Raw genomic sequence first — 26,768 nt, 5'->3', positions numbered from 1 at the left:
CGTTTCTTTTTTTCCTCCGCTCTTTCCAAAAGCCATAACGGTTTTATTTTTCCATCAATATAGCCATGTGCGGGCTTGTATTTTGCGGGACAAGTTGCAGTTTTTCACGGTACCATATAATGTATTGGGAAGCTGGAAAAAAAAATAATTGTGGAGTGGAATAGGAAAAAAACAGCGTTGCCTCAATGTTTTGAGGGGTTTCGTTTTTACGGCTTTCACCATATGGTAAAAATGGCATGTTAACTTTATTCTACCAGTCAATACGATTACGGCTATAATAAATTTATATATATATTTTTTTGTTTTACTACTTTTACAAGGAAGAAACTAATTGTTAAAAATAAAATGTATGTTTTGTTGCCACATTCTGAGAACCATAACTTTTTATTTTTCCATTGATTGAGCGGTCAGGGGCTTATTTCTTGCGGGGCGAGCTGTAGTTTCTATTGGTACAATTTTGGGCTACATGAGACCTTCTGATCACTTTTTATTTTATTTTTTGTGGGATATGAGGTGACCAAAAAAACCTGCAATTCTGGCGTTTTATATATTTTTTCTTTTTACGGAGTTCAGCGTGCGCATTAAATAATGCTATAGTGTAATAGTTCGAGCTTTTACGGACGCAGCTATACCAATTTTGTCGTTTTTTTTATTTTTTACATTACTTCAGAGGAATAATGGGAAAAGGTTGGTATTTTGAACTTTTAATTAAATTGTTTTTACACTACAAAAAACTTTATTTAACTTTTTTTTAAACATTTCATTAGTCCCCCTAGGGGGCTTGTACCAGCGATCGTTGGATCGCTGGTACAATACACTGCAATACCAATGTATTGCATTATATTGTCATTTTTACAGGCTCCTGTTAAGTCGTGCCAGAGACACGGCTTAACAGGACATGAAGAAAGGCAGCCCTGGGGGCCTTCATTAGGCCCTTGGGCTGCCATGACAACTATTGGCGGCCCCCTGTTTGTAATGTCTTAGATGCTCCGATCGTGCTTGATCGCAGCATCTAAGGGGTTAAACAGCCAGGAACAGCGCGATCACTGTTCCTGGCCGTTAGTCCCAGGTGTCAGCTGTAAAACACAGCTGGCACCAGATGCGTACGGAGCAGGCTAATAGGGTGAGCCCGCTCCAAACATCACCCCCCTACCACCACCACCATGCAATAGTACGTTGTGGCAAAGGAAGAGGTTAATGCTGGGTTCCCACAGTGAAGATTTGCTGCGGGCACCTAGCCTTGGGGTGGTCTTACACGGCCCGACATTGGTTGTGTAAACGAGAACAGTTCAACGAGACAGCTCGTTGATCGGCTCTCGTTTGCTCCTTTCACAAGGAGCTAGTATGAGCGCTCATCCCCATACATTTCTATCATGCCAGAAGCACGTCTCCGGGGAGATGTGTTGTCGATAACAATAATATTTCAGCATTTAAAACGATACAATCAGTCGATGAATGAGCTTGAAGTTTGCTCGTTCATCGGCTGATCGTTACCCTGTTTACACAGGGCAATTATCGGGAACGGGCGTTCTGTGAACGCTCATTTGCCCGATAATTGGCCGGTGTAAAAGGGCCCTTAGAGACACCAGATTAAAGGAATCACATAGGTCTAGACAACAGAAAAAAATACTTCATACTAAATAAAACTTCCCTTGTGGTCTAAGATAGCGGAGGGGGTCAATGTTTCTAGTTCTTGTAGTCTAGGTTAGTACCCCCTTTCTTGGTGGTCGACGGTTAAAGAGGGGTTTCATATTTTATTACCTGGTGGTCTAGGATATATAAGAAGGTTAATATTTTGTTCCCTCGTAGTCTATTGTACAAGAAGTGTTTATACCTGGTGGTCAGATGGCTTACTCATCTTCAGCAATGTGTCAGGTGACATCCTATCGGGAAGTTGAATGTATATTATGTTCAGGTTCCCCTCCTGCCCTGCACTGATAATACAGAATAGAGCCGGGCAGAGAGAAAGACAACTATGTGACTGTGAACAGCCGCATTATTCTCTCTATGATCAGGTAGAGCGCTCTAAGAGTGCTGACTGATAATTATAGAAGAAGTCAAGTGGGTCTGGCACTGTAAGGCCCCCTAATGCAAACTATAAGATACAAAAACATTTAGGCAAGATTTTTGTCTTGTTAAAACGGTTTCTTATAGCCTGAAAAATACAGTATACCCAATCTAGTGTGTATCTATCTATCTATCTATCTATCTATCTATCTATCTATATATAAATTCTAATAAGGCATTTAAAAGGAGCTCAAAATACGTCACTCATATTATTTTAGCAAAATTTCTTCTGCTCTAAAACTCTTTCTCTTGTTTGCTGTCTTCACCAAAGTAACATGACAGGTTTAAGATTTATACCTTGTACATCTTCACGGACAGACTTGATTTGTACAATTTCACTGCATAATGTTCCCTTTGCTCAGCCATGATACAGTATATCACAGCAGTCAAACTTTGCAGGTTCTGCATTAAAAATTCGCATTTCCCTCCTAAACCTGGAATTCTTTATCGTTATGACACAACTATAAAATTTTTATTACAGGAAAACAGGTCTGAGAAGATTTATTGCTCTTGGGAAGATAGAGGACTAATCACGAGAATCTCAATTGAGGAGCGCAGGGAGACTATTAAGAGGGAAGATGGCGGTTTTCATGTGGTCGAAGTACAATAAAAAGACAACTAAAGGTCAGTTTTGCTGTTTACTGCTGAACGAGGAATAAAATTGTCATCGGATTTAAATGACTTAATTCTAAAACCAACAGAAACAAACACTTGAGAGACTTATTGTAGGGCATTTTCTATAATTAATGGCGTTTATGATAGTTAAACTAGTTTGCTTAGAGGTGACAATTTAATAACAGGCTGGACTGACCTGCAATGGAGATTAACTTCTAATACCCGCCATATATGTTACAAGAAAGTGCCAAGAAACAAACAAATTTCTACATTTCTATCTTACTGTTTGAATGTATGGATGACAACCTGTCACATTTTACCGCAAAACTTGCTGAAGAAATCTTAAGGTCAGGATGGAAAATACTTGTCTTTTAAGATGAGAATATGTGCATGTCACACAGTGCCAATGTAATAGTTGCATATTGTGCCATGGTAATAGTTCACCACTATATACACAGATCAGCCATAACATTAAAACCACCTGCCTAATTTTGTGTAGGTCCCCCCTAATGCCGCCAAAACAGCTCTGACCCATCGAGGCATGGACTCCACAATACCTGTGAAGGTGTTCTGTGGTATCTGGCACCAAGACCTTAGCAGCTAACCCTTTAAGTCCTGTAAGTTGCGAGGTGACTTGTTTTTCTAGCACATCCCACAGAAGCTCGAGCAGATTGAGATCTGGAGAATTTGGAGGCCAAGTCAACCCCTTGAACTTTTTTTCATGTTCCCCTATCCATATCTGAACAATTTTTGCAGTGTGGCTGGGCGCATAACCTTGTTGAAAGAGGCCACTGCTAATAGGGGAATACCATGAAGGTGTGTACTTGGTCTGAAACAATGTTTAGGTAAATGGTACGTGTTAGAGTCACAGCCACATAAATGCCAGGACCCAAGGTTTCCCAGGAGAACATTGCCCAGAACATCACACTGCCTTCGCCGTCTTGCCTTCTTCTCATAGTACATCCTGGTGCTATCTCTTTCGGGTCAATGACGTACATGCACCTGACCGTCCACATGTAGTAAAGGAAAACATGATTCATCAGACCAGGCCACTTTCTTCTATTGCGCCATGGTCCAGGTCGGATGCTCATATGCCCATTCAACGGCAGACAGATGTCTTGGGCACTCTGACCAGTCGAGGGCTAAGTATCCCCAAACGCAGAAAGCTGTGACGCTCTGTGTATTCGGACACCTTTCTATTATAGCGAGCAGTAACTTTTTCAGCAATTTGTGCTACAGTAGCTCTTCTGTGGGATCAGACCAGATGTGTTAGCCTTCACTCCCCAAGTGCATCAATGAGACTTGGGCTCTCAATTCCAGTTCACTGGTTGTCTTCCCTGGAACACTTTTAGTAGAATCTAAGCACTGCATACCAAGAACACCCCACAAGACCGGCCGTTTTGGAGATGATCTGACCCAGTGGTCTAGCCATCATAATCTGGCCCTTGTCAAAGTCGCTCAGATCCTTACACTTGCCCATTTATTCTGTTTCAAACACATCAACTTAAAGAACTAACTGATCACTTGCTGCCTAATATATCGCATCCCTCAACAGGCGCCATTGTAATGATATGATTAATGTTATTCACTTTACCTGTCAAGTGTCTAGTTTTAATGTTATAGATGAGCAACATCAGTACCCTTATAACCTGTTATATTAGTGACCAAATAATAGCACAAGCCAAATCAGAGATATTATAATCGTTCTTCCGTAGTTTCTATATAATGGCACTTATCCACAGTGTCCATATAATAGCACTAGTCATAATGTACACATAATAGTAACCCCTATAGTATTCATTAAAACGTATAACCAATAGTGACAATATAACACCAGAAAGAGACAGATAATAAGATGTCAGCATGCGATCCAATCATGTAGTTTTAATGGGCTAAACACGTACACAAGGCAAAATTTTGGATCCAGTTAGAGCCTTGAAAGGTCACCTTGTATATATGTTTAGCCAAATAAACCTACATGATAGGATCGCATGATGACGTCTCAGTATCTATCTATATATAGTTGGTTTTAAAGGGCTTGTTTGGCAAAGGAATTTTATTATAAAATGCAGGGAATAAGTGTCTAATACAAATCTAACATGTCTGGCAATATTTTGGGGTAAATACATTATTACTCATCATAACCCCCTGCCATCAGTGCCACTGTCTGGGCCGCTGCTTTTATTTTCCTAGATGGTGGGAGTTCTTACATACCCCGTCACCGCAAGGCCGGGTCTTTGCCTAAAAATAAATAATAATGATCCAAGCAATTGGAGTAATTGTTACTGATTACATTCGAGCAGCGCTGATTCACACCCCTGCGCTTGTCCAGGCTGCCCCATTCTATTCTGTGAGATGGTGTACTGATGGCCGATGTGGGGCCGGTGCGCTGTTAAAGATAGGCAGGAGACACAGAAGATGAGAAAAGAAGGACTGTGGATGTTTAGCCTCCGCAATGGACACAGCAGGTGGACATGCCCAATAGCAACAAGAAATAACAAGGAGCCTCAACATGGTAAGGGGATAACTTTTAATAGAATCTTTTTCTAAAATTGATTGCAATTGAAGAAATGTAGAACAAATTGGGGAAATGCATTTAAATATGGACACTGTGCTTAGACTACCCCTTTAAGGCCGGTGGACTAGCCCTGATGAACAGTCTGTTGCAAATATGCAGTCAGTGAAATGACTTAAAAGTGCTGTACCCAGTTCCCTATTTTTGTCACATAATAACACCAGCCAAAGTGCTCATATAGTAACACCAGCAAAAGTGCCCATATAATAACCCAAGCCACAGAGCCCATACACTATAATCCACTTACCTGCTTTATACCCATCAGCTGTTCTCCATCTCCAAGGAGTTACATACAGGGAGCCTATCAAAGTGCGCCAAAGAAAAAGGAGCTTTCTACGCTGAAAAAGTAGTCTATGAGTGAGACGTTCTCCTTGTTCAGCTGTGTGGAGTTATTCTAGTGCCTGAGGCTGCAGAGCCAGCGGGAACACGTGCCCCAAACTAAATCCTCACAACGTGATTAATAATTTGTGTTTGACAATAATAACTTTAAAGTCTACCTAACTTTTCAGAATAAGTGTCAAATGTGTGTACGTGATGAATAACAATATTTCTGGGCATTATATTACTTCGAGTCTGCAGAGGGGAATAATGCTAGAAAATGCAGAATACATCCCTAATTCACAGTTTTCTCTGAGGTAGTGGGCAGAGTCTTACTGCTACTATGCCTTATATACACTGCAGACATAGAAGAGGAGAATCCTGTACGTCTGCGTGTGCTTTTCCTCACTCTGACCCTGCTTCCCCCCTCCATAGACTTCTATGGGCAGCGTGTCTGTGTTTGTTTCTCTTCCCCTGCTCCCTCCTTTCTCCATAGACTTGTATGGGCAGTAGCATCTGTGTGTGTGTCTCTCTGATTCTGCACCCCTCCCCTCTCCATAGACTTACATAAGCAGCTTGTCTCTATCTCTAGGTATTCTCTTGCTCCCTCCTCCTGCACCCACCTTTCCATAGACTTCTATGGGCAGTGTGTCTGTATCTTTCTGTCCCTGCTACCTCCTCCTGCTCCCCTGTTGCTAGACTTCTATGGGCAGCATCTGTGTCTTTCCTTACTCACTCCTCTCAGCATGTCGCTCTCCCTGCTCCCCCCCCCTTCCCTCTCCACAGACTTGTATGGGCAGTGTGTGTGTGTGTGTGTGTGTGTGTGTGTGTGTGTGTGTGTGTGTGTGTGTGACTCTCTATCTCTCTGCTCCCCCCTCCTGCTCCCCTCCCCTTTCCATAGACTTCTATGGGCAGCATCTGTGTCTCCTCTCTCTTTCTGCACCCTACTGCTTCTATGGGCAGGCTGTGAAGAGAACCCCTCCCCACATTTCCTGCAGTCCGTCCCCTTTGCTCTGTAACTAGAGACAGATTTTGCTTGACAACAGGAGGTGGACAGCAGATTACAGAAAGCCTGCCTAGTAGCAGACGACTACGTATAGATAATTAATTTCATTACTACAATGTATATATTTTTAAAGATATAAAAAATTCCACTTACCAAAACTGTATAGATGTGTAGGCACCGATATACAGGAGTAAAGTCTACCAAATCCTGGACACTAAGGACCTGCAGAAAATATGACATTCACACTTGTAAACATGGACTTAACAGTTGGATTTAGGTATATTGCTGTTATATATATATATATATATATATATATATATAAACACAAGGCACTTAGCCTAAAGACTTTAGTACCCTTTCAACTACTGTATCAGAGTTAGAATATTCCAGGACTAGCCACCAGTTGTCAGATGACCTAAAAAAACAGGTAAATTGTAGTTGGTGCTATACACAGACTTTTTGTGGTGTGAGAGCTTTGAATTATTCCTATGTACTGCAGATGTCGGGAGATATCTAAAAATTGAAGGTGTATTGCTGCAAAAAGTTTGTGTGTAGCCACAGCCCTATTATGCGTGCATATACAGTACATTAATGTAGTGAACATTGTGTAACACACAGTAATCACTATATGATTAGGCAGGACTACTGGTAATGTTGGCCAAACGTGGGACAATTTAATCCTTATTAGAGAAGTGTTCTGATATATTTTTTTTTATTAGCATGCTAAACAGGAAAGGATTATATGCAAAAATACATTTCCTATAATAATACCAACGGGTATAATGGGAAAAATTGTTCCTTTGAACGGCTCACATGTATTTTTCACATGCACAGGTGAAGAACTGTAAGAACATTTTGAAAGCAGATTTCCATTGGTGGTAATGGATCATTTTAGCAACATACAGCAATAATCATTAATAATGATTGCTTTTTTGATCAGATGACTAATAATTATCATTATGTATATGGCCAAGATAACACCTACTGCCCCCTTGTAAAACGATCTAACTAATAGAGGTATAAATACTTCTGCCACTGTGGAAAGATAAAGATACTTGAAGAGAATGGACTCAATAATCCACCGATAGGATGAACTTGCTATGCCTAAAATGAGAAAAAACACACGACTAGCATTAAACCCACCCCCCACCCCTGTGATTTTGGCTGTTGCTTCGCTGCCTTCTTACTCTTCCTCTGGATTTGGAATCATTCCCAGTACTGGAACCACATTACATGGCAGTGGCTGATGGTTATGCTTCCTCTTTGCCTATTTCGGCACCCAGATTCCCTATGATCACTCTGAAATCCTTCCATTCCTTTTGATTTTGGTTCCTACTTTCTGAAAATGAGGCTTTTGTGCAATGTACAAATGTTCTTTATAACACCAGTAAAACCTATGCTAGGAAATACCTCTTCCTCTGTGTCCTCATCTTCTAGCATTTGACTTTTTGGTGTAACCCCATTCTCCCTTCCCGTAGTATGACCATTTATGATGTACATGGGTTTTTTGTATCCAACGTTGGTCTGTCTGTGCAGTGCAGCGTGAAAAGTTTTCTGCTGCTGTGCCTGTTTTATTTGGGGAAATAGAAATATAACATACATTAATATTAAAGGAAGTAAAGCATACCACATTATACCACGGCGACCAAGAAAATGGCAAACATGAAGACTTTGTAGGCTTAAAAGTTATCTTTATCTAAATAGGACAAAAATGATATCCAAGTCCCTATCCATATGCCCTACTAAAGCATATGAATGTGATAGGGGGTGGATTCGGGCCATCCTCGTATAACATGGACGGCCATGTAATACTACATTTTCCTTGCAGCGGTTACTGCACGTTATAATCAGCACAGAATTTTAGGGCATAAAACGACATGGTGTTAAAAGGTGGATATTCACTTTGAAGCTACAGCAAATCTAAAATGCAACAGTGATACAACATCTAATATTTACAACATGTACAAGTCCACGAGGACCATTCTGACTACTCTGGATGCCAAATAAAAGTTAAATATATTAGAGGATATGTCATTTATTACACACGGTATCTTAACTAATTCTAAGCCACATGGGCAATCTCTTGTGGCACAATCACACCACAGAAAAAAGAAATCACCCATCATTAATCTGCTGTTTTGAAATGTTCCACTTTAGGCAAATCCTTTCCATGCCGCAGGTTCCTTTGCAACCAGCTGGTCGCGGGAGGGAGGGGGCATCTTAATGAAAAAAACTATTACTTTACTTTTCCAGGGTTAGGTAAGAGGTAATGCGCTCTTCACAAACTAGTATCTTTCTTCATAATTTTGCGGGAGCAAGAAGCGTAAAAAAAAAAATCATTTTGAAGTGTAACTCGTCTTTTGCCATTTGTAAGCAAGCTTCAAAGGGACAAAGATATAAAACTTACTTGTTTCATGGCAGTCTCTCCAATTTTGTCAGAATGCTTCCTGATACTTTCAAGAAAGTCTTTGAGACCAGACATGGAGATCTCCTTGATCTCTTCTCGTAACTTAGGAAGATTCTCAGCCATTATCTGGCAGAAACGATACTGGGACACTTTGGGGAGATAAACATGTTCAAGTTGTTCCATTGTCTTTAGAGCGGAATAATACCTGCGAATGAGAAGAGGAATATCAGGGAATGTGAAAATATTGCCACAGTACAAGGTAACGGACCTCTCTGCACAAACCCCTGTTCTCTGTTGGAGCGGTGGTGACTGTATAAATAGCAACTCCATAATATACTGCCAAATATCCTGTCAGCAGACGACAAGCTTTTGTAAGACATCCTATAATCTGCTAATAGGCTGGAGGGTAGCCACAAGGAATATAAACTCTCCCGACTGCCCTGCAGCTTTTTTCACTTGTACCATAGTAGCACAGTTCGTAAGATTGCAAAAGGACATCTAATAAACCTAATATCCTAAGAAAAAGGCAAAACAATCCTCTGATGCAAAACTATAAACAGTTATCCATGTGTGGTCTAAGTAATGATTTGTACTATATTCTTGTCTATGCCCCTTCTGATGCCTCTTATGATCTTATCCGCCTTGGCGGCAGCTGCCTGGCACTAGTTGCTACAGTTCAGTTTGTGGTACACGTCTTTGTATATGTTAGTTATATCCATTGTTTTTCCATTATGTATGTGATAAAGGGGAAACAATTCTAATAACAGGAATATAATATGGAAATGTTATTTAAGTATGCACCCACCGTCTATAATGCAGGTAGCTTAATGTGGGCTGAGCAGAATTCAACCTATCAAGTTAGAAAAACCATTATTGACATCGATGTGGCATGAGTCACTTCCTACCGATGTGTTATATGAAAACTATGGCCTTTTATGTCTTATTAAGGAGAACCAGTCATTACTGTGATGTTTTAATAGGGTATGTACAGTATTTTATTGATTTCATAATGTATTGTGCAAAGCTTTGTATCTCAGCGCTAAAAGTTAGGTATTACAGCTTTACAGGCAAGATGATGGGCTACATTGCATTTCTTTGACTGGTATAATTGAAATGTCTTAGTAAAGTGTAAAGACCATCTTCTAAATTCAACTCTGAACATGAGGCCTCATACACAAAATTAAAAATTGCGTAAACTACAATAAAAACATTTGCCGACTGTTATAGAATCACCAGTTGAGCAATTCCCAGGGTGAAAGTTTATGGAATTGCTAGGTGAGTGATTCCCCAAAGGCTGCTGGAGACTGTCAGGAATGAGCATGCAAATAAATCTGCAACCCCAAATCCGTCACAACTCTGATCAACAAAATCCAAGACTACTCTCTGTTTTTTGCAAGAGCCCACCGCACGGTAGGTTGGGCTTTGCTGCATAGAACCCAGGTTGTTTTTAACAGAGTTCGGTGTTGGATAAGAGGTGCAATGCAAGCAATACCAGAGCAGATAACAAGACAGCCTAAGGGTAAACAAAGTCCAAATCACAAAGCTAGTGGATATGATGGATTGCAGAGGTCAAAACCAGTTGGGAGCAGATAGTCCAAATCAGTAAGCAAAGGGTAATCCAGAGACAAGCCGAGGTCCGGTTCCAAAAAGTGCAAATAGTCAAAGGTACAAGGTAGTCAGTAGCTTGATCAAACACATGGAATCAAGGAAAATCACAAGCAAAGAAAACAGAACCAACCCAGGTTTTAAATATTCCACCCTTCAATCTGATAGTAAGAAAGACAGAAAAGTGGAATAAGCTCAACAACTAAAACCAGAACCGCCCAGAAGGTAGACTAGTATTCATGGTAATCTTAAAGGGACAGACGTTTCCTAACACTGACATTTCAGTTAAAAACTATACTTTTTTTAAACGCATTTGTTAACGTGATGCTCCAGGTTGGCTTAATCCAAGTTAAAGTGTTAAGTTCTCAGTCCTTTTCGATAATCAAGGAAAAAGCCCAGAGATTTTAAATTCCATTCCGGTAAAGAACTTGACAGACTAGGAGAGATTTATTATAGATGCCAGTTGCTAATGACAATAGGAGATTAGGCATGTAGAATAGTGACTGAACATAGGGACATCAGATGTGGAAGGGGCACGGAGTCAGAAAAAGGTGCTACACAATACAAAGTCATCCAAGCAGAAGGGGCATGTCTGGTCAGCAACACCAGTTGGCAATGAAGAGGTATCAACAGGTCACAATCAGAAGGTACCTCTTCTAGTAGTCAAACAGAATGGATCACAACAGGTCACTGGGTAGTAGGTCACAGGGTCTCTGGGGCGAGGTTTTAGTACAGGAGTACTGGCACTGGTTTTTTACTTTTAGAAGAATCTATGTGTACTACAATGAGAGATATGTGGAGGATGGTGTTGCACATTTTTTACAAGCCCCCTTTTGAGATGCCCCAGAACTGTGATATCAGTTAGCTACAGTCATGTCCTCTTCATATATAACCAAGCTGCTGCTCTCCACTGTCAGGGAGTATGCGAGACCCACACGAGCTAAGCCTTTCGATAAAAAATGGAAACACCTGTTGACCTAACAGCAAAATCTACTGGTGAACAATATGACGTCTACCTGTGGATCATGATCTACTATTTGGCCACTACTGGTCTAGGTTATTATGGAAACATATCAAAACGCCTAAGAACTTCACACTTTATTATAACTCATCAAAACTTGCAAAAAAAAATATGTAAGCTGTACACTCGTCCCTCTGTTACTTCAAATATAAGAAAACACAAATATTTCAATGCAAATGCTATTTTGTTGGGCACGGATCCGTGGTCGAGGTTAATAGGATCAAACTGGCAAGACGTTAAAATAAATAACGTGGTCAGTGAACGTGTAAATCTGTAGGTCGGTGTAAGCTGTAAATTAGAATGCCACAGATGAGTTTCAAGACTCTTTCATCCAATTTTCAAAAGAGCAGCTCCACATGGCGTGACCTCTTGGGAGATAATTCCATAACGGCATTAAAATCATATAAATGGTTTTATTCAAATTATACAAATCAGCTTATCACAACACTGTTGGTTCATCTGGGAGGTTTTTCAATGCGGTTACTGAAATCAGAATTAGCATAATCCAACTTAAACCCATTCTTGAGCCCCTTGCTAATTATATATATCTCCAGCTCAAGGCCTTGCCCTTTCAACATCTGCTCGGATGGGAGCTTTGAGTCTTTTTTAATTTGTAGGTCATTTGCAGGTCAAGATTTATGTTGTATTGCTTGCATTCGACATTTGATACAATTACTCATTGTCGTAATAGTGTTCATCCTTAGTGCTATTGTGTCGGATACATACAATTTTCACTGACAAATCAAGTTTCCCGATTAAAAGAATAAAGGAACAATATATATATATATATATATATATATATATATATATATACACACACAGTGGAGTCACATTATTATGACCACCAGCTAATATCCAGAGTAACCACCATGTGCAGCATGGACAGCAGCTAGATGGGCTGGGAGTGACTCCTTAAAGGAACAGTGTCATCAGAAATAATTTTTTTATATGTTAAAGATGTTAGTGCTTTATTAAAAACTTTTATATTTATTTGTGTGTTTGTGTTTTACTTTTTCTTATTTTTACACTTTTTCTTCCCTATGGGGGCTGCCATTTTTTGTTCCATTTCTGTGTGTGTCGATTAACGACACATACAGACATGGAATACGGCAGCCACAGTCCCATAGGGACTGCGAACGGCTCCCGTCCCATTGACTGCAGTGTACGGCGTCTGTGTGGGAACTGCGCATGCGCCGCTCCCACACAGTCCTATTCGAAATTGGCGCCGTCCGGCGCCATTTTCCTGTGGACCGGAAGTCGCGGCCGGACAGTAATATTACTACTTCCGGTCGCGGCTTCCGGATTTCTGCACTTGCACCAGCGGCAGCAAACGGAGCGGACGGGCCGGAGGGAGCCGCGGCGGCAGGAGCAGGTAAGAGATTTCAATGTATGTTCGTGTTTGTGTGTGTTTACTACTGTATGTAAACCTACTACACTGTGGGTTAGCTCAAAAAATGGTGACACACAGTGTAGGAGGTTACACCGTTCAAACCCCTCGTTTATCCCGGCACTAGCCAGGATAAAGGAGGGGGGGATGCTGAGAGCTCACTAGAGCGAGGGCTGTTAACCCAATGCTGCAATGCTGCAATTTTGGGAACAGCGCCATCTAGTGACCAAAAATGGGTAGTATTATAAATTAGAAATAATTTATAATATTTCCTGGACTCGTGCAAAAAAATAAAAAAAATTTGAACAATGTTTAACCACCCACACACTAAATGTTTAATTTTTTAAAAAAAAACATGTTTTTCTGGCAACACATTCCCTTTAAGGAGCTGGTCGGTTGTGTCCGGTATCTGGAGCCATGCTGACTGCAGTGCATCCCACATTTGCTGAAGGCTGCGTGGGGGAGGATCCATAGAGCCAACAAGACGATCGAGGTGGTCCCACAGATGCTCAATTGGGTTCAAGTCTGGCAAATTAGGGGGCCAGGGAAGTACTTGGAAGTCTTGGTCGTGCTCTTTCAACCACTGTCGGACACTTCTAGTCGTGTGACATGTTGCATTGTCTTGCTAGAAGATTTCATCTGCCCCAGGGAAGACAAACAGCATGTATGGGTGGACGTGATCTGCAACGATGGATTCATACCCAAGTCAGTTCAGAATGCCTTCCACATGGATGAGTGGGCCCAGAGAATGCCATGAAAAAAATTCCCCGTGCCATAACGCTGCCGCCATCATCTTGTGTTCTTTCAGCAATGGTTGCAGGGTGTTTGTTCTTTGATGTTTCTCACCTGACACGCCAATGTCCATCTGTTCAAAGAAGCAGAAAACGTGAGTCATCGGAGAAGGCAACACTAGGTGGTGTAAATCCGATACTGCCGTGGAAATCGAAGCCTTTTTTTTCCGATGCACCTTTTTTAGCATAGGAGAAGTGACCATCCGTCTGCTTCGGAGCCAGCTTTGACAGTCAGCTGCTCCACTGTAGCGTGTTGTTCGGCCCTCGCACACCTTCGTAGCTGACAACCTCTCACATCAATGGCACGTGGTTCTCCGCAGTTTCCACGTCGGTTATTCCCAATGGTGCCATTTGTCCACTCACGATACACAGTCACCACAGCAGCAGGCGAAAAGTTCACAAACTGCGCTGTTTGAGAAATACTGCCACCGTTGGCCCATAACTCAATAATTATCCCTTTTTGCAACTCTGATAACTCGCCCCTTTTACCCATGGCAAAAATGAGTGACATGTGCTCAGTCAGCCTATCGCCAGTGGCGTAGTGTCACGGCGCGGGATGTGAACCCACTGGGCCGTACAGCGTAGCAGGCTAACAGATGACCAACTATGTACAAAACAAATGTCTATAGTCCAGAACGGGTACCTGAGGCAATGTAGACAGTAGCGGAGACACAACTTAACTTTCACTGTAGATGGCTAGTAGATGCAGCGGAAGACACGACTTGACTCTCACTGCAGATACGATAGCATGTGATACAGGGTACAGGCAGCAGGAACGGGTAACACTGGGAACTGGAAAACACTGGGAGACCATTTGCAAGACAAACTTAGGTATACAACAACGCTCAAGCAAGGATCAAGTGGGCAGAGCCCTTTTTATAATCCGCCAGCCATTTTGGCTAATTATTGAGTAATGACAGGTGGACGCGTACTGGCCCTTCAAGGCCGTGCGGGCACACGCGCCCTGCGGGAAACAGTCCGAGAACCCGGAAGTGAGCGCCGGTATCTCCCTGGAGGAAGATGTCGCCGAAAACACAGATGTCCATGGCCGGGACCGTCAGAGGGTAAGTCTGAACGACGGCCCTCGGCCATAGACATTACAGTATCCCCCCTCTTACGCCCCCTCTTCTTGGGGCCAGAGCGGGAGAGAAATCTCTTCACGAGGACAGGGGCATCGATGTTCTCCTCTGGCTCCCAAGACCTCTCCCCTGGACCAAACCCCCTCCAATCCACCCTCACTTCGAAAGTCCCAGACGAACCGCCAGGAGCCACTGCGGAACTAGGAGGCCTGGAATAGCCGTTCAGGACCACAGGCTTCAGCAAGGAGACATGGAAGGAGTTAGGGATCTTGAGGGTAGGAGGCAGCCGAAGCTTGTACGACACAGGATTGATCTGTAGCAGAATCTCGAAGGGTCTGAGGAACCTGGGAGCAAACTTGCAAGACGGCACCCTCAGCCGAATATTCCTGGAAGACAGCCAGACCTTTGTACCTGGAAGAAACTGGGGGGGGGGGGGGTTCTCGTCTTCTAGTGTCTGCCTTTCTCTTCATGCGGTCCACTGCCAGCAGAATAGAAGATCGTGTCTGTTGCCATATCTGCAGAAAGTCCCTGAAGGTAGAGTCAGCTGCCGGCACCTGAGACATAGTAAAGACAGGCGGGGGTATTCAAGGATGTTGGCCGTAGACGATGAAGAACGGACTAGAGGTGGTGGACTCACTAGTATGGTTATTATAGGAGAACTCAGCTCACGGAAGCAGCTGCACCCGGTCATCATGCCGTCTGGAGACAAAGTGCCGCAGATAGTTCTCCATAATTTGGTTAACCCTTTCGACTTGTCCATTGGACTGAGCATGATAAGCCGAGGAGAAGTCCAACTTTACAGCGAGGAGGCCGCAGAGTACTCTCCAGAACTTCGAGGTGAACTGGACCCCTCGATCAGAGACAATATGCAGAGGCAAGCAGTGCAGACGGAAGATGTGTTGAACGAAGAGGTCGGCCAGTTGAGCAGCAGAAGGCAGACCAGTCAGGGGAACAAAATGAGCCTTTTTAGAAAATCGATCCACCACCACCCAGATCACACTGCATCCCGCAGAAAGAGGCAGATTTGTGACAAAGTCCATAGCAACATGCCGCCAGGGGGCATCGGGCACAGGCAGTGGTTGGAGCAGACCGGCTGGTCTGGAGTGGGCAACTTTGTTTGCTGCGCACACTGTACAGGAGGAGACAAAGTCCATGACGTCTTTGGGCAGCGTGGACCACCAGAACTGACGGGCAATTAGGTCTCGGGTCTTACGGGCACCCGCGTGACCTGCCAGCTTGGAACTGTGACCCCAGCGAAGGATTCTTCCTCTGTCTGCCAGATGTAAAAAAGTCCTTCCCAGAGGAATGTCTCTAACTTGCAGAGGGTTAACAGAAAAGATGCAGGAAGGATCGATAATATTCTGTGGGGACTCCACAGTGTCCTCTGTTTCAAATGACTTAGACAAGGCATCGGCCCTCACATTCTTGTCGGCAGGTCAGTAGTGGAGTTCGAACCGTAACCGCGCAAAGAACAACGACCACCTGGCTTGACGAGGATTCAGCCGTTGAGCCGTCTGTAGATAGGTCAGGTTCTTGTGATCCGTGAAGACCAGGATAGGATGAGCTGCGCCTTTCTCGCAGGTGTCTCCACTCCTGCAGGGCCAGCTTGATGGCCAGTAACTCCCGATCCCCAATCGAGTAGTTGCGCTCTGCGGGAGAAAACAGCTTGGAGTAGTAGCCACATACCACCGTCTTGCCTTTCGAACCTCTCTGGAACAAAAGTGCACCAGCACCAACAGAGGAGGTGTCCACCTCTAACGAAAACTGTAGGGATACATCAGGATGATGAAGAATAGAGGCTGACGTGAAGGCCTTTTTTAAGGTTTTAAATGCAACTTCAGCCCCTGGAGTCCATACCTTGGCATTCATACCCTTTTTAGTGAGGGTGGAGATGGGAGCTGTCAAAGAAGAGAAGATGGGAATGAACAGTCGGTAGAAGTTGGCGAATCCCAGGAAGCATTGTACGGCCCTTAAGTCTTGGGGGCGTGGCCACTCCTGGAAAGCTTTGACCTTCTCAGGGTCCATTTTGAGACCCTGATCAGAGATGATATAGCCCAGGAAGTGTAGAGACGTCTCTTTGAACACAGACTTCTCCAGCTTGGCGTAAAGATTGTTCTCCCTTAATCGAAGAAACACTTGGCGGACATGACCCTGATGAGTCCCAAGATCTGGGGAAAAAATCTAAATGTCATCGAGATACACCACAACACAGACATAGAGGAGATCACGAAAAATGTAATTGACAAATTCTTGAAAGACCGCGGGGGCGTTACACAGGCCGAAGGGCATGACCAGATATCCGTAGTGACCATCACGTGTATTAAATGTAGTCCTCCACTCGTCACCCTGACGAATCCGGATTAAATTGTAAGCCCCCCGCAGGTCTAGCTTGGAACAAAAATTTCGTTCGCCCCTCCGTATGCGATCAAAGAGTTCTGAAATCAAAGGCAATGGGTACCTGTTCTTCAGACAATTTGTGGGAGGGATCCTCCAGCTCACCTTGTTGCAGATTTTCACTGCGCTCTGCGCCTGGATCTCCGTGACGGCACACAGTGTAGAAGACAGGAAAAAATACCAAAAGCAGATGATCCAGCGCAGTCCAGTTTATAATAGAACGTTGTTCCAATTTTATTTAGATGATTAAAACAGAATAGTTCCCGAATGCAAGGGTACACACATGGATAAGGTGGCATAAGGATAAGGGCAGAGACCTTTTTATAGTCCAGCAGCCATCTGGGCTAATTATTGAGTAATGACAGCTGGACGCGTACTGGCCCTTGAAGGCCGTGCACGCGCGGGCGCCCGCGCACTGCAGGAAACAGTCCGAGAACCCAGAAGTGAGAGTCGGGGTCTCCCTGGAGGAAGATGTCGCCGAGAACACAGATGTCCATGGCTGGGACCGTCAGAGGGTAAGTCTGAACGACGGCCCTTGGCCATAGACGTTACACATAGCTATAGAGGTCGCAACTAAGACTAGGGGGCCCATGGGGCCCTTGTTGCCACACAGCGCTGACCGCATTGGTCCCAGTTCCAACTGCATCTGCATGGCTCCTTGCTCCAGCATTCTCTGTGCCGTGAGTGGCTCGGCGCAGACATGCGTGATGTAGTAATGTCATCACGCCTGTCTGCGCCGAGTGACTCATAGCACAGACCAAAGGAGGAGAAGGATCTCCTCCACTCATCGTGTTAACGGGGATAGGTAGGTAATTATTTTATTATTTTTCTATCACATATGGGGGCACTATACTGGGTATGGGGGGGCTGATATGGGGGCAGCTATAGGAGCATTATACTGTATGGGGGCATTATACTGTGTGTGGGAGCATTATACTGTATGTGGGGCATTCTACTGTATGGGGCAGCTATGGGGTCATTTTACTGTGGGGGCAGTTTTGGTGGGCATTATGCTGTAAGGAGGGCAGTTATGGGGTGCATTATGCTGTGTGGAGGGCAGTTATGGGGCATTATGCTGTATGGGGGATGCTATGGGGGCATTACATGGTGTTGGGCCAGCCATGTGGAGCATTATATGTATGGGGCTGCTATGGGGAGAATTATACTGTGTGGGGGAATTATACTGCAGGGGCAGCTATGTAGGACATTATACTGTGGGGGCAGCTAAGGGAGGCATTAAGCTGTGTGAGGGCATAATACTGTGGGGCAACTATGGGGGCATTATACTGTGTGGGGCAGCTATGGGGGCATTATACTGTGTGGGGGCAGCTACGGGGAGCATTATACTGTGTGGGGCAGCTATGGGGAGCATTATACTGTGTGGGGGCATTATACTGTGGAAGTAGCTATGCGGGGCATTATACTGTGGGGGCATCTATCAGGGCTTTTGGGCATTGTTTATAATGTCATCAAACGTGCATTCAGCGCTATTCCTCCTTTCAAATCTGAAGAAGCCTTCAACGCAAATGTGAATATAATGTGAATATAATATAATATATTTTATATAATAATAATGAATGTATTATAATATAGAATATTATATTATGTGTGCATTTAATCTACTTTGAAGTAACTGTTCTATGAATAAGCAATAAATAGATTAAAAGGAACCCCCTTTATAAAAATAAATTTTTCCATTCTAATTACTCATTAGTCTTTCAGTCATCCTAATAAATAATTTCTCAGTGGTCTTTCTTTTTTTTGTGTGGTTATGGAGAAGCTAGTGCCAACTGGAAGATGTCTTCAAATGGGCTTTCCTACCATATGCATTTATGGCATACCCACAAAATGTGATAAATGTCTGATAAATGGGGGTCCCACATCTGCTCCCTAAATCTATTTCTGCCAGGTGAAGTGTAGATTGAATGGAGGTTGCCACGCATGTGCAAACCTCTCTCCATCCAAGTCTATAGGAGTTACGGAAACAAGCCAAAACAGCTGATCTAATTGCCAGTAAGTAAAAAATGTAACTATAGGTGAAGTATTCACACCCAATGAATAGGAACCCCATGACATTGGATAGTTGTGGGGGCCCTGTTAAAGATATTGCATCAGGATCGAGAAGCTTCCTATTTATGCTTCTGGAGCGGAGACATGTATACTATCTGATAAATATATGTTATTTTAAAAGTCCTTTCCATCAGGTATATTCCAGCAATTTTTCCTAAATAAATTGTTTCTGAAAGTTATACCAAATTTTTAGGGCAGGCTCACATTGAAGTGCAGGCTCTCTTTTATTATTGCACTGTAGAGCGATAATAGCTGTAAACATATACATGCGTTTTAACTTGATCATCATCATCATCTGCTTCCCTAGAGATCCCTCATCACAAGGTGCCCGTACAGTTTTGGTAAAACTGATAGGTATTTGGGCACCATGATGTATTTCTTACAGACTCTGTAGTGATCTTTGCTACTTTTCACCATCATGACTTCTTCATAACTTCATGACTTCTACCTACCAGATACATTGATGCCGGATTAAAGGAATTGTATTTTATTGTACATTGAAAAAAAGGTAAAAGAAGATAATGAAATTATATAATTTGATAAACTCAATTAATGTCTTGTATAAAGAAATGACATAAACAGGACATGGAAGGTACATGGAGCCATATAAATAGGTACATGGGAGAAATATTTCTGGTCTCTGTATCTGTAAAGGACACATTCAAGGTCAATGGTCTCGCTGTTTAAACTGTAAATTCATTTCTAATGTGTTATGATAGATTAAGTAGATATTAATGAACTTGAGAGGGATCATTATTCCTCTCTTCCAACTGTGCTCCCCAAGGATGTAATTTATTATCGCTCCTTAAATTGTTTTAGATGGTATAAAATATTAAGGGATAATATTCTATCTCCTATGATTATATTTTCATTACATTTCATGCTGTTTAACTAAAAATTGTTTTTCTGAACCCTTCATCACACTTTTGACAAATTGCGCTATTTATAAGCAACATCTGTTCCCTGTCAAAATCAGATATATGAGGAGAAAGAGTAAATATATACGGCTAAAGCCCCATGCACACGAACGTGCTGTTGTGGCCGCAATTGCCCCGAAAATCCATGGGAGAATTGCGGCCCCGTTCATTCCTATGGGCCCATGCACACGACCGTGGTTTCCCAGGCCATGTGCATGACCCGCGATTTGTGGGCGGCTCGCGGGTGACACTCCGCGGCTGGCCGATCCGAAAATCACGGCTGTGCACATGGCTATGTTCGTGTGCATGAGGCCTTAGGGACAGTTTTCATCAAGGAGTAGATTACTCAGGGGTTGAGAACCGCAAACTCTGTTCCTTTACAAGGAGAACCAGTACCTTCCAAGAACTGCTTCAAAGGCACCTCACTCAGCCACTCACTCACAAGGTAGTCACCTATAGCTGGCACTAGAAAGACCGTTTTCTCTCTTCTGGAGGTGAGCTATTTTGCACACTTTTCCCAGGGAGCATTGCCCTTAAGACTCCCTACCAGCTGGATCTCCGCAAGGAAAATCAGTACCTTCCAGGAGCTGTGTCCAAGGCATCTCGCTCAGTCAACCAAAACCTTACTCTGTACTGATGAGGAGAAACAACTCAGAAACAGTGCTGTCTACAGATGTGTTAAGAGCCATAGAAGAGACACCCAAGTCGTGTTACAACGCTCTATAACGGGTCGGACATTGACTTGAAGGGTAATCACCTATAGGTGGCAGTAGAGAGAAAGTTTTCTTTCTACCCGTGGAGAGCAATTTTGCATACTTTATCCAGGGAGCATTGCCCTTAAGAGAACCAGCTGGAGAATCACTACCTTCCAAAAGTTCCTTCTCAGGGACAAGTCAGAACTCTTTCTTCTACAGTGGCCAGTTCAAATCTGTATAGAGGTGTAACTTGAAGCTCCTTGGCTCCAATGCAAAGTCTGTAACAGGGCCCCCACCTACCATGTGCTCTTTATAATACTGGTGTCTTCTTATGTAACAGAGGAGCTTTTGGGCACCCTCAGGCACCAGGGCATGGTTGCAACCGCTACCTGTGCACCCCACTATAGCTATACCTCTGGCTGTATATTCTGCATTACAGAGTATCCACAGTCAGACAGTTCAACCTCATGGGAGTCTAAAGGGGCAGGTTTAGGAGGGATGGGTGGTTTTGGCCTCCCTCTAAACAACAGTAATATATATATTTTTAATCAGCCATAATCTATTAGATTAATCTAATAGATAATCGTCACATTGAATCCTGGCAGTGTCCAGGACCCTGTATGCGGCGGTGGCTGGAGCTGAAGAGGAGTCGGGAGCAAGGAGAGGCGAGTATATACATATAGAGGGGTCTGTTCTGGTCTGATTTAATTTAGGGCTCTGGTTTTGGTCTGAATTAATTTAGGGGTCTAGTCCAGGGTCTGTAGAAATGTAGGGATCTGGTCTGAGGTCTGAATAAATGTTCTCCAAATCCCCTGTATATCCATAGAGTAAATTGATAAAATTCAGTCTGCCTACAGTCACCACTAGGTGGAACTTAGAAACTTACTGAAGAAAAATTTATTCTTGAGTTTAATGGAAGCTCTGTCTCCAGTAAGCTTCAAAGCTCTACCTAATTTTTATTTGTTGCATACATTGTTATTACACTTACCTTTTTCCGCTCATTTGCTCCTTTAATTTGCTGTACATTTCTAGGGCTAAACATAGAAAGAGACAAAAAAAAAGGAAAACTATTCAAAATAATACTACAACTTTTATAAAGTACACGTTATTGAGAAAAAATAAAAATGTATTCTCTAAAAATATTATGGTTAAAATGTAGATGACCCCATAAAGTAGTGGACCTCCCAGTAATTCATACCTTACAACACAGTATGTACCAAGCCCTGTCCAGGTGATCAGATGCCAAATCTTCACAATAACATTCACGCCACTGTAGAAAACCATGTAGTATTTACAGCCTGATGAATTTTATTTTAAAGTGAAGCATGCCCTATGCCTGCCAATTTGATGCCGTTCTTCTTCTAAGTAAAAAAAGCCCTTTTTCACCAAATTGCATCATAAACTCATGTATTAATAAATGCTTTGTGCGGCGGAGGCAAGACACCACTACCGCCTGAACAAAAGAGGACTTAAGGGTTGTGCGGCCGTACTGCCGCACAAAACCACAACAGCATTGGGTTTTACTGGCAGGAGTTTGCAGTTTTTGGCTGCGCCTTTTTTTTTTTTTTTTTACGTAATGCATATTAAAATACCTTTAAAAAAAACACACAGCAAAGCAAAAAAAAACTCCCTCATTAAGATGCCCAGTAACCTCAACTGAACGGCCCTGTAGTTCAGATGTTGCAAATTTTTCATCCCATTCACTTGCATTGTATTGTACTATGTTGCAGAAATCTGCTGCAAAACTGCCACATCTGATCATGGCCTTATAGTATTTTTGCTTTTTTACACAACAAATGAATAGCTTTATGAATCACTTGACCATCTATGTTCTAATCAAGTCCTGATATTAAACGTAGTGACAACTCCTGAGCATCTCTCAATTTGATCATTTTGTTAAATGTTGAAACTTTTTGAGCAGAAAATAACAGATAAGGTAACAGCTATGTCCTGTGGTCAAGCGTCATCTCCAGTTTTCACCTTTGGTGGTTTGAGGCAGGAAGCCTCTGGCCACACAAACCCTGAGAGGCCCGACGCTACAATTAACAAAGCTCAGATTGTTACTTTTGTTTCTTAATTAACAAATGCCCCTTTCTGGCCCCCTGAAGCACAAAGCCAGCTCTACCCAGAGAGGTACAGTGCTCATAATAAACTGCTTGGGTAGCAATTTAAATTTTTTGCTTAGAAAAAGTAATTTTAATATCCATATATTGTGCACATTAAAAAAATAAATAAATAAATATATATATATATATATATATATATCTCTTCTAAACAAAATATTATAATATTGCCCCAACTATCTATAAAGGAAATTAGAGGTCCATTCGAGAACTAAAAGAAATTAGAAGACTTTCTGGAAAAATGGCAAGGTGACATACGTCAGCCATTATGAATGCAAAACAAACTCCAGATATTTGGATCTCAGAAACGGGCCAAGACTGGATTTGTAAAACTTTAAGAGAACCTTAAGGGCAACCAGAAGGTCATTGAGGCTACAAGCAACGACATACATTCCAAAGCAAAGTTCAACATGAGCATCTTAAAACCATGTTTTTCAAAGCAGCAAAAAAGAAAGATGACTGAACCTAACATTCTCACCGCCCCCCCCCCCCATCCCTTATTTATCTGGCCTAGAGGAGGTAGGATAAGGGGCTGATAGACACCTCTTGTGACAGTAATCTCCAGGAGGAAACAAAAAGGAACAGACAGGTTGACCAGAGTAAGAATCAAAGCTGTCAGATGCAGTTGAGGGCACGTTCTAAAAGTCCACATAGTCATAAGATTGTCTACATATCTCATTGAAATCGTTGGTATCTGCAGACAAAAATCTAATGTCTAATTGCTGGCCATACACTATATCTTTAAGACGGCTGAAAAGCCCCACTTGAAGTGGCCATACACCTAATATAGCCGTTCGTCCGTGAGCTATTCCTCTTAACCCTTCAAACACACTGAAAAACACATCCACGTTGGGAAAAGCTTGTATGTGTATCATGTAGGGGGGGAGGGGAATAAGTCGCTGCCGGACACCTCGGGTAGTGACTTATCTCCCGTGGGAACAAAGGCTCTATCATGTTGAAATCCAACATGCCCGATCCTTCTCTCACCTGACAACGGCCATTTCGGAAGAGTCAGTGCCTATTTATAACACAAATAATAGTGTCAGATAACTGTGAACAGGCGATCTGCTGCGTTGTATTTTTCTTTTCAGCCCGCTGGCTGTTGGCTAGACGCCGTCTCTGCCGACTGACCCACAAACATGCAGATTGACCGAGCATGCATGTTTTATTTAAAAAGGGGAACCGATAGGCCAGAGGTGTCTCTCCAGTTCACCTGGAGAAACAAAGGGTCTGCCATATAAAAACTCAACATGCCTTATCCGCGCTCCCGCGCCCCCCCCCCCCTGTAAACTGTCGAGATTCCTCTATACACATATTAGATTTTGGACGATCCTGCAAAGATTGGCGGGTTTTAACATCATTCATCTATTGTGTATGGCCAGCATTAGGGTATCTATTGCAGATCCCTTCTGATATCTTAAAGCTACTTATAGAGATTAGATATCATTTTGGCACACCCCACTGATTTTTATAACAATTAACAATATAATGTCAGTAGGGACTGCAAGACCCTCACTGGAGTGTTTATATTGGAAGAAATATTGAACTAACTGACCAGACAGGATTGATTTTCCCTATCCACTTCTAGTGTTTCTCACAAAATAAATGGTGACAGAGGCATCTGACCATACTCAATAGAGTAAACACGCACGTTCGGCCAAGGCAAACAAGCATGTGAATGGGGGAATTGTCGTAATGGACTATAATTGTTGGTCAAAGGCTTTTTCAGACAACAATTATTTTATGTCAATAGCCAACTTAAACAGCCAACTGCGCCAAAGAGGATTGACTGAGAAGAACCATGGCATCGTCATCCACAACAAAGTAACATTTTTGTGATTGAAGCAGGTTCAAAAATGACTAAAGCAGAAAATGCCCATAAAGGTCAGCACCTACATTTTTTATCTATGCAGATCGCCCTTATATAATCCATATGTAACAGTATTTCACATACATATCTCAAATAAGAGTAAAGCTCTTACTACCGTCCGCTGATACAGAAAAAAAAATACATATTTCAGTATTTTTTAATATAACTCACCCGGAAGGCACAATTGCAATTTGTCCACTACAGTTGCAATATTTCTTTGCTGTGTCCTGCAGCGAATGGAATCTTCTGTTTTAGCAATGACCTAAGATATAAAAAGAGATTTTGATCCAATTTGGTAAAATTGTAAATTTTTACCTAATTGAATGTGTAATAAGACAATTTCTTACCTCCTTCCCCGCTTCCTGAAATCTTCTGTTGGTATCAGTAACTTGGACCTTAAAGAAATGGATTTTGCCTTTGTTATAAGAAATAAGCAAATAGTGCCCTAATGTAACTGCTCACCCTTGTAATCAGATCACGATTCATGAGAGACTTAGAACAAAAAACGGGCAAATCGAAATTAACTCTACAGTTTGAACTTGAACTTTCGATCACAAAGGGCTTTTGTTAACTTTAATTACTTATGACGGTTCGTACTAACAGATTCTGTGGCAAACTTCTCGAATTTACTTGGGATTTTTGAACTCTATTTGTTCCTGTGGGTCTGTCAAACAATTCAAATCATTGACCCAATTGGCCACTGGTCCCTTTTTGATAACCTCAATGAGGTCTATGCCCCATTCATTGTCCACATGAGATGGCAATGGCATTTTTCTTGTAATTAAACATTCATACATTGCTGAATGCAAACACTGGGTGGTTGATTCACATCAAAAGTGGAAATCTACAAACCCCAGCAAGATTTCCATGCTGCAGGTGCAGGAAGAGCGCGACCTCATATTTTCCCACATATTGAGCGGACTCATTAGGTCATCATAATAAGGAAGCACATTCGGGTTGATTGAAAATCTCATTAATTTCAGAACAAAGATGTTCAATGACCTCATTGATGCCGCGTTTTGTCCCCTGTTATCTGAATATCATTAATATAATGGTCTTCCAATCAGAGGCTTTGCTGAACTGCGCTCGACCTGTCTGGTGTGCAGATTTTTGTTTGCAGAAGTGTAAAGGGAGCTAAAAGGGTTGGTACAGTGTGACCTCTGCCTAAACTCCTGACACTTCTCTGGAAGATGAAGCGTAATCTTCCCAAAGCTCAACACTAAGCACAATTACAAGTGATATCCCACACGTAATTGAAAATTCTAGCTCCATCCCAAGGGGTACGAGGGTAATTTGGCAGTGGTTGCTGGAGAGGGATTAAAAGGGAAAGAATGTTTTTGTGTTTGGCATAAAACCCCCTAAACGACGTCTGTGCACCTGCAACACAAAACAACTGGAGAAAATACGGAAGACTATTAGCTATTGATGTGCAGGTGCCAACGCACTGTCGAGACTTCTGACGCAGGAGTCAAGTGCACGTACGTACTAGAAACACTGTATGGTTTTGGCAACGTGAATAAGATACTAAGCTAATGAGGATAATAATATTAATGGACAAAATGCATGCAAAGAAATCCTGCTTTCTTTGGCCTGCGTCAGGGCTGCTCATCGGGAGGCATGCGGGTTGGGCGAATTTACCCAACGGTTTTTTATTTTTCTTAGGTTTGAATACACTAAATGCTTTGTTTGTGTGACATTTTCAAAGAACTTCTTTCTTGAGACAGGGGAACATCAAACAAGGAGATCAATGGGTTAAATATGAGGGAGATAACCGATCCAATTATACAGCTTTCAAAAAAACATTGTTTAGGGGGACAGTAAACTTTGC

General features: G+C 42.5%; 1 protein-coding gene across 4 annotated transcripts in view; it reads right to left on the bottom strand.

The window, feature by feature from the left end:
• The window catches only part of EXOC6 (exocyst complex component 6), a 210,220-nt gene that overhangs the window by 117,112 nt on the left and 66,340 nt on the right, over positions 1-26,768 (bottom strand). For all 4 annotated transcript variants that reach the window (XM_075841004.1, XM_075841006.1, XM_075841005.1 and 1 more), the window contains exons 3-8: positions 25,288-25,335; positions 25,112-25,202; positions 21,936-21,981; positions 8,989-9,193; positions 7,992-8,147; positions 6,735-6,803 (exon numbers count right to left, since the gene is read on the bottom strand). In XM_075841004.1, coding sequence (XP_075697119.1) covers positions 6,735-6,803; positions 7,992-8,147; positions 8,989-9,193; positions 21,936-21,981; positions 25,112-25,202; positions 25,288-25,335 — 615 coding nt within the window. The remainder of the gene's footprint in view (positions 1-6,734; positions 6,804-7,991; positions 8,148-8,988; positions 9,194-21,935; positions 21,982-25,111; positions 25,203-25,287; positions 25,336-26,768) is intronic.

This window comes from Rhinoderma darwinii, chromosome 11, assembly GCF_050947455.1.
Source record: "Rhinoderma darwinii isolate aRhiDar2 chromosome 11, aRhiDar2.hap1, whole genome shotgun sequence".
In the NCBI taxonomy this organism is placed as follows: Eukaryota; Metazoa; Chordata; class Amphibia; order Anura; family Rhinodermatidae; genus Rhinoderma; species Rhinoderma darwinii.
This window is presented reverse-complemented; position numbering and strand designations above follow the sequence as displayed.